Source organism: Coturnix japonica, chromosome 5 (assembly GCF_054131305.1).
Source record: "Coturnix japonica strain WE chromosome 5, WE-NBRP24, whole genome shotgun sequence".
NCBI classification, from domain to species: Eukaryota; Metazoa; Chordata; class Aves; order Galliformes; family Phasianidae; genus Coturnix; species Coturnix japonica.
In genome coordinates, this window is record NC_140667.1 from 43,426,040 (window position 1) to 43,434,061 (window position 8,022).

General features: G+C 48.5%; 1 protein-coding gene across 6 annotated transcripts in view; it reads right to left on the minus strand.

Moving 5' to 3' along the window:
• Nucleotides 1-6,551, minus strand: part of PRIMA1 (proline rich membrane anchor 1) — a 46,116-nt gene extending 39,565 nt beyond the window's left edge. For 5 of the 6 annotated variants that reach the window (XR_004307368.2, XR_004307371.2, XR_004307370.2 and 2 more), the window contains exons 1-2: nucleotides 6,185-6,397; nucleotides 567-717 (exon numbers count right to left, since the gene is read on the minus strand). Coding sequence is in view for 2 of the 6 variants with exons in the window: in XM_015865352.3 (XP_015720838.1) it covers nucleotides 567-717; nucleotides 6,185-6,277 (244 nt within the window). In the remaining 4 variants the exon portion in view is untranslated. Of the gene's footprint in view, nucleotides 1-566; nucleotides 718-6,184 lie in introns of all 6 variants that reach the window. The other variant, XM_085549402.1, reaches the window with a different exon arrangement.
• Between the last annotated feature and the right edge of the window lie 1,471 nt (nucleotides 6,552-8,022).

The window sequence follows — 8,022 nt, forward strand, 5'->3', positions numbered from 1 at the left end:
ATGCAAAAATATCACAGCGCTAAGGAGTTCTGCTGACATAGCAAGCACCTAAAGGTGTCTGTGCACGGCTCAGCCCATGTCTTGGCACTGAGTCGAAGCAGGCAGTGCCAGCAGGGTCAGCTCACTGCTTGGGGATTTGTCTGTGCCACCCTTTCCACCCAAGTTGGTCTGGACAGAATGTTGGAATTTTTGCCTGCTTGTAAATGAATGGGTCTTGGACTGTGCAGACCTCCAGGCTGCATATATGGTAGAACAGGAGGTGATGTAAATCCAGGAGAAGCACAGTGCTTAGTCTGCATAGAAAAGAATTTGTCAGGGCTAGGACATTAGTGAACCATTTGAAAGCAGGGAATCATTTATAATACAATGAAAGGAGGGAATTTCTCTGGCTTTCCTCCAGAAGCCAAGTATTATTCATTGATCAGAAACCAGATCTCCACCTCCACTGAGAACATTTTTTTTCCTCCATTTGCTAAGTAGAAAATGACAAACGAGCTCGCTGTGCCCTCTCCCACATCCTTCCCTCTCCCATCTGCCCAGGCATCCCTGTCCCTCTGCCCACTTACCCGGCACCACCAGCAGCCTGGGGGGTGGTGGGGGAGGAGGTGGCGGTGGTGGCGGTGGTGGAGGCCTGCACTGGCAGATCTGCTGGCAGCTCTCCTGGACTTCATCTACTACAGGCTTGGAGCATGACTTCTGGGGCTCACCCTGAGTGACCTGTGGAGAAACAAGTCATGGCACAAGCAGCAGAAAGAGGGAAAACTGATTTTCCGTCAACACGCTTCTCAAACTTGAGTTCCTAACTGGCACCTCAGCGCCTGGAGAGAACTGAGCTCCTGCCACTGCTGTTCCTCACCGAGGACACAAGGTTGCTTCCCTACAATGTCTCAGCTTTATGTTTTACTTAACATAGTATCTTCAAGACCTTTTTACTTCTGACTGTAGCCGGCTGGTTTCTGAATTATTATAGGGTAGAGTGCAGGCGGGTAGTGGCAGACAATGTGGTTGCGTAAGCCCTCTTTCCTTAGGATGGCCGTCTAATAGCATGCATTATTCACAGGGTCGTTGCTGCAAGCCAAAGAGAGCTAATAAAAATTGCAAGACATTTAGGGTCAGTATTATTCTCATTTTCCTTATGGCAGAACCAAGAGCCAGAGATCTCTCCTGTTTTGCCAGCTTCCCTTTCATGTTTGGAGACATGCATCACTTCCCACCATGGCAAGGCAGCCCCATTTACTCATCTACAGACTGCATGGAATACTTGTTCAAAATGGAAATGCCACAGCCTGTGCCTTGCAGCTTCCTATTGGTTATCAATGAAGCTGAAGAAGAGGCACTGCAGAACCCAAGTGTAATCATTGCTGAACCCACATGTAGGCACTGCTTGGCACTGGCCAATGATTTAGCCAGGATGCATACATTCAGCACTGTGATCTAGTCATGACAAAGAGCACATGTTAATACATAGTTTTCTTACCAGAAATAATATTTATACTGTAAATAGGTATATATTCAGCTACTGTAAAATTCCTAATGTAATGCTACAAAATGAAAAGGAGTATGTGGGTATTGAAAAGGGAATGTGGGGTACTGAAGGAGCCTCTGCCACAGGGGGAGGGTCCTCAGGGGTCTCTAAGTCAACTTTTTTCAAACTCAGATGGAAAATATGGTATACTCACTGAAGCTAAGGAAAATCACAGGAAAATTCAGCTGTTGCCTTGTAAACTTGGCCTTGGGAGGGTTATAATCCTAATAGTCTTTCCCTAATATTACCCTTCTTACTCAGCTCTCTTTCATGGCATGTTGGGCAGTACACGGAGACCGTCTCACTCCAGCCTCTTTGGCCTGTTTCAGACAGCCCCTTCTGCCCTGTTGCCTGTCTTCACGTTCACTTGGGACTCACAGAACCACATAAAAATTTAATTCCCCAGACAGCTATGGGACAGAAACCATCTTGTGGTGCAGTGAAGCACAGAGGCCTTTCATGTATTTCTGGCAAAAGAAGAGATGTGGGCAATAAAAACAACATCACTGCACCAAGGACATGTTCACATGTGTAGGAGGTTTCTAAATGCAGAAAGATGCATTGCTCTGGCCTCAGGGAAATAGAGGTAGGGCTTTGTTGATTAAATATTACAGAGAGAGAATAAAAGAATAGGAAGAGCTACGCGTTGCTGAGGGACAAGTCAGGAGGATCAGTTGTTTAAACAGCATGTCAACATCTATTACCAAACATAGGGAGAGACAAATTCAGCGCAAGTGCTTTCCAACTTTCCCTCCACCGCCAGGTAACAGTATAAGGCTGGTTAGAGACCATCCCAGACAGCTTCCAGGAACTTACACAAACTCTCCGAACGCTCTAATGAATCAAAGTGACTTGGCTTCATAATCCCTCAGAGCTGGTAATAAATCTGTCTGCTAAGTAGGTGCATTTATTTTTAACATAAGTGATCACGGGCAGCAGACTATTCTCGCTGCACCACTTTGGCTCCCGTGGGGCTGTCTGTGCACTGGACCAGGGTACCAGTTGCTCACCCAGAGGAAGGGCACCCTGGGCACTCCAAGGTGGGACCCATGGGGCAGCACCTGCAGCACTCACACAGTAGGTAAGGCAGCATCACTCTGCCAGCATCAACTGCTGATCAGGCAGCAATGTCAGCCCTCAGCTTCAATTATCACTCCCTCGGTTCTCTGGCTGACAAACCCTATGGCTCCCTACTGTCTCACAGGAGCCAGTAAAGTAGAAGAGAACAGAACCAGGGTAGAATACCATTCAGCAGTCTTGGAGCCAACCTCATACGCAGACCAGAAGTAGCTTTGTGTATATGAGTCTGAACATGGTGCTGGTATGGAAGAGATACACTGAATTATTGCCCTAACTTAATAACAACCAGAAACAAAAGGCTTGCTCAATCTTTTTTTAGACTATTGACTGCTTTTAAATTCCTGGAGGCTCTTCTACCTTTGACTGATAATAGAGTGTCCTCAGAAATTGGTGTGTATTTTTCTCAATTACTTGGCAGACAAGATTAACCCTATGCATGTCCAACCGCTCTCTGCTCCTGTATGCTTTTTTTTATAATATTTCTGAAAAAAAGAGTTGCTTCGTCTCCACATATCTCACTCTGAATCATTTGTTGAGATTCCTCAGTGATTCTGAATGCTTGGGAAAGAACCGAAATTTGAGAGTATTGGCTTTGACACCTATTTGGTTCTCTTCCCTTTTCACTTGATACAATGGCCAGTTGATGGAAAGATACCTACTGGAGCACAGATTTTGCTTTCAAGGGTTAGTAAAGAACAAGAATATTGTAAGTTGGCTGAAATCTGTCAGGAAAAGGAAAGACATAAATTGAGGCTGTGGCCTTGAGGAGCAGAGAAATGCTCAAGGACTGCTGCAAGAAGATTAACTAATAGTAGCAAGATAGATTTGGAAAAAAAAGAAGACATTTGGCTTGTTCTCCAGAAAAAAAAACCAACAACCCACAGTATTGATGTCTATTAGCCTTCTTATGAAAGGAATGAAGAATATTACCTGTATCTTGTAAAGGTAAGCAGAACAAATCACTAGGAAATAAGCTTTGGGGGAAAACTCCATCCTCCTGGAGGATGGCAAAATAAATTACTCCATATTTCTTTACCACTGTCTGTAATTCAAAGTAAGCTGCTTTTACAGGAGTTGGCAGGAGAAAAACAGGTCCACTGAGAGAGCCCCATCCCTCTCTGGCCTGCCCTGCTAATGAGCACCCACTCGGAGCCCTGGAGACAGTTTGGATCTGGACCCTGGTCACACTCCCCACTCTCCTGCCACACTCTCCAGCCCTGGTGCTGTAAGCAGCATGGACATGTCTCCTTGGCACTTGGTGGCTTGTCTGGCTATTTGTCAGCTTGAGCTCATTTGGTACCTTTGATATCAATATGCTTTGCAAAAATGCAAATGTTTTTAAGTACTCATGGCAATGAAAACCTGATCCACAAATGCCCAGGGAAAAGCAAGCAAAAAGTGGAAAACATCGGTTTCTTTTTGTAGTTTCTCAGTGGAAGTCCGTATCTGTCACATTTCTGCTTAATCCAAGACTTCCTGCAGAAGCAATGGGCCCAGTCCTGCCTTGTGCAGGGTGGGAGATCCAATCTGCATGTGGCCAGGGGAGCTCAGTACTCCAGTAGAGTCGTGCAGGGCTGCAGCAGTCCATGAGCATGCTCTACAAAGTGGGGTAGGAAGAGTGGATCAGTACAGTATCCTGACTGTGACCCTCTGGTGACTGTGAAACAGGAAAAGGGAGGAAAGCTTGAAAAGAGAAGTGCCACTGAGAACTCTAAGATCCTGCTGAGGTAGTGAGAGCTTTGCCTCTTGGAACCAGTCTAGAGAGATGAGATCTCAACAACGCCATGTAAATCCCAGAGAGGCTCTGCATAATTCACATCACAGCTAATCCAAATCCATGTTTATAAAACCAGAAAAGACATGACACTACCATTTATCACTGCACATACTGATACATTTTTTAAATTATGTCTAAAACTTCAGACGGAATCGTGCCTTCCTTCCTGTCGTGTTGGCTATTAGGCTAAGAAAAACATACATATTCATGAATACATATTGTAATAATGCTGCTCTTCTGATTTGTATCTGACTGATTCCGTTAAGTGCCTAGAGGCAGGGCCCAAGGAAGGAGCACCAAGTCGTGATGAAGGAAGCCAGAGGCACGGACACAGGTCAGAGCACAGCTGATGGGTAGAGAAGGGCTGTGAGAAGCGAGAAACTGCAATGGCTACTATAGATAGAGGAGGGATACACTGGGATCCCTGGGTCAATCATCCTCAAAGGAAGACTGATGATAAGAGCAATGGTTACAGCTCAACATGGGGAAGGGAACCATGGGAGAGATTCAAAGAGGAGTGAGATCCAATCCCACCACGTTGGTGCACTGGTGAGCTTTCTGCGCCATCCTTCTCTCTGGTACCTGCCGGGTGTCCTGGGATACATCTGTGTCTGGGCAAAAAGCAGAAGTCTTACTGATTGCCCTTACACAGAGCAGCAGACAATAGACAAACACTGATGAAGAATTGGACAACAAAGCTTTGCAAGGGAAGTCTGGACCCCTTGGCTTCTGCAGTTCTCAGAGACTGTTTCAACTGTTATAAATGTGAGTACTATTGAAATATTGCCCCTAGTCACTTAAGTAGTTTACCATTAAGATGTTTATGCAATATATTTTTTTTGTCTGCTTGACTGATGGACTGATTACAGGAGAGGGATCTTGGGAGGCATCTCTTCTTGCACAATTGCATTTCCCCTATAAAATGCAGCTACAGCTTTGCCTTACAGCCAGCAATCTGCACACCTGAACAGGACAGCAGCAGGGTAGCGCTGGCTGAGATTTTTATGATGGAGGAATTAGTTTGAAAGATGTTGGTTTTGCCGTGTTTCTGCTCATTTTAATCTGTAAGGTGCACAGATCTTCTTTGTCACTCGCAGGCAGACACGAGATGCTGAAACATCTCTGTTTAATCTCCGGGGAGTCACTAAGTTTAGAACAAGGAGTGAAAGATGCAGAGTCTCCACCGTGTTTTCACCAAGAAACTGCAATTGTGCTGTTCTTGAACAGCACTCAGCTGCCTCATCAGTCATTCGGCTGAAGACATATATTATAAATAAACTTTAAAATACCCAAGTGACGCATTTGAGTCGAGCTGTGCCGCTGCTCCGCTCCCCGAGCTGGACGGGCGCTCTCCCTCCCGACACACTCCTGCCCATCGGGCACCTTCCAGCTCACCCCACACCACCACCAAGGTCACCCACCGACACCCGGGGCGGAGTTGGAAAACCTTGATTTGAGGCTTAAGCAAAGAGCCCTCAGATCGCAACCAACACCAAAACCCCACGGCGAAACACTCCCAAAAATAAGCCCTCCGGAGCACCGCATCTTCCTCCCGTGCATGTCGCCACCGAAACGCGCTCGCTCAAGAAACTCCGCTTCGCCTCGCTCCGGCCACAGCAAGTTGGACGCTCCCGGGGCTCGAGGCGGGCCCTGCCGTTCCCTCACCCCCTCGGTCCCGCAGCCCGAGCCGTGCCGTGCCCAACAGAGCCGCGGATTCCCCCGCCCGGAGACCACCGCCCGCCGCCTCCGCGGCGCCGCCCGGGGCTCTGCCCGTCGTCCCCGGCCCCTGAGGGAGGCCCTACCTGGACGGAGCCCCAGAGCGGGTGGAGGGCACAGTGCAGCAGCAGGGAGGGCCAGCAGCAGCGGAGCAGTCCCAGCAGCTCCCGGAGCAGCATCCCTCCTGGGCGGGCGGGGGAGCGGGCTCCGGGCGATCTGGGGACGGAGCAGAGCGAGCCGGCGGCACAGGCGTTGGCTCGCACCCATCCCCGGAGCGCGACTGTCCCAACTTTAATTCTGGAGGAGAGGGAGGGAAAAAGGGAGGGAAGGAAAGAGGGAGGGAGGCAGGAGGTGGGCGGGTGGGGAGGGGAAGGGGGTGGTCGGGAAAACCCAGCTCCCTGCCCGACGCGGCTCCCCCAGGCCTCCGCCCTCCCCGCCCGCCGCTCCGTGCCCGCCCCTCCGGCTCCCCCCACCGGGGCGCTCCGGAGCCGCCGCTCACATCTCAGCCCGGTTGGGAGGGAAAAGTTTGCAGGGGGAAGGGACCGGAGCCGGCGGGGAGAGGCGGGGGAGCGGCGCGACTCGGGGGTGGCACCGACCCCGCGCCCGCCGGCGCTGCTGCTGCAGAGATTTTTCAATCCCACGGAACGGTCCCTGCACGCCCGGCGCCCGATGAGCTGTTCCACGCCAGCGCTTCTCCCGTCGGCGGCCGGGCTCTGCTGCGCGGGGCACCGCGGGGCTGCGGGGTGGGGGGGAATGCGTGGTGCGGCCCTCGGTCCCACTCTGCAGCCGTGTGTGGTGGGGCTTTTTAATCTATTTATTTTTTTTCTCTCTAATTAAAAAAAAAAAAAAAGTAAAACAATTGTCTTTTTTGTTGTTGTTTTTATTATTATTAGTATTTCTTCTTTATTTCTCAATTTATTTCTTTATCGTCCTAGAGTGATCCTGTTGTCAGCTCAGTATCCCCAGCCTGGTGTCTGTGGGATGTCACAAGGAGTATGATTCCCTGTGCTGGTGTTTCTGTGCAATAATGCAGCATGTGGAAATAACAGCACTTGCGAGGATGTGGATAAGGAGCCCCCTGATATCATGGCTCTCCAGGGAGGAAGCAGGACAGATGAAGAAGGTTTTACTTGTGCTGAAGCAATTAAAACCTCAGTGACTGGTAGCCGTGGCAGCTGGTTGGGCATGCACCAGGGTGTTCATAAGTGTCTGCTGTTGAGCTGGTGGGACAGTCCTATTTTCAGTGTTTTGAATGAACTAAAACAAGTGGGTTCAAATGAAGTGCTGAGCTCAAGGTTTATGTTTCATACTTGGAGATGAACAGGATTTGGGATATGGATTTTACCTTTTTTCTCTCTATTTCTTGCACCCACTGGACTGGGTTTCATAAACTCATTAAAATCTGCTCAGTAAAGCAGGAATGAAAATATGCCAATGCATGGAAAAAAGTCTCTTTCCATGCCACCTAATCTCCATTCATTTCAATCCCAAAAGACACCATTTTCAGTGTCTGGGCTCAGCAACATCCTACAAATGAGAACAACACTGTGGAATTCAACACAGTGATACCTGACTTGAACTTGGTCCATCGTGGCTGGCCAGTTATTTGAAAATCCCTTTCTCATATGTTTGTAAAGGCCAAGTACAGCCAGACTGACATCATGATGTTGGGTGCAGGCAGTAACTGTGCGGCAAATATATCTTCTGTAATGATTCTGAAAAAAGATGGCATCCTTTTTCTGTAAGTCTACTGTGTAACATGCAGTGCTTAATATACTGTGCTCATTCAATTATAGTCTTACTGAGCTGGAGTCACAAGAGGCAGCAAAGCTTTTCAGGCTTTCTGGTGATTTCCTGAAGGTATTTCAGCACTTGGTCACAGTAGAGAACATAATAAATTGCACCATCTGTATACATACTCCTT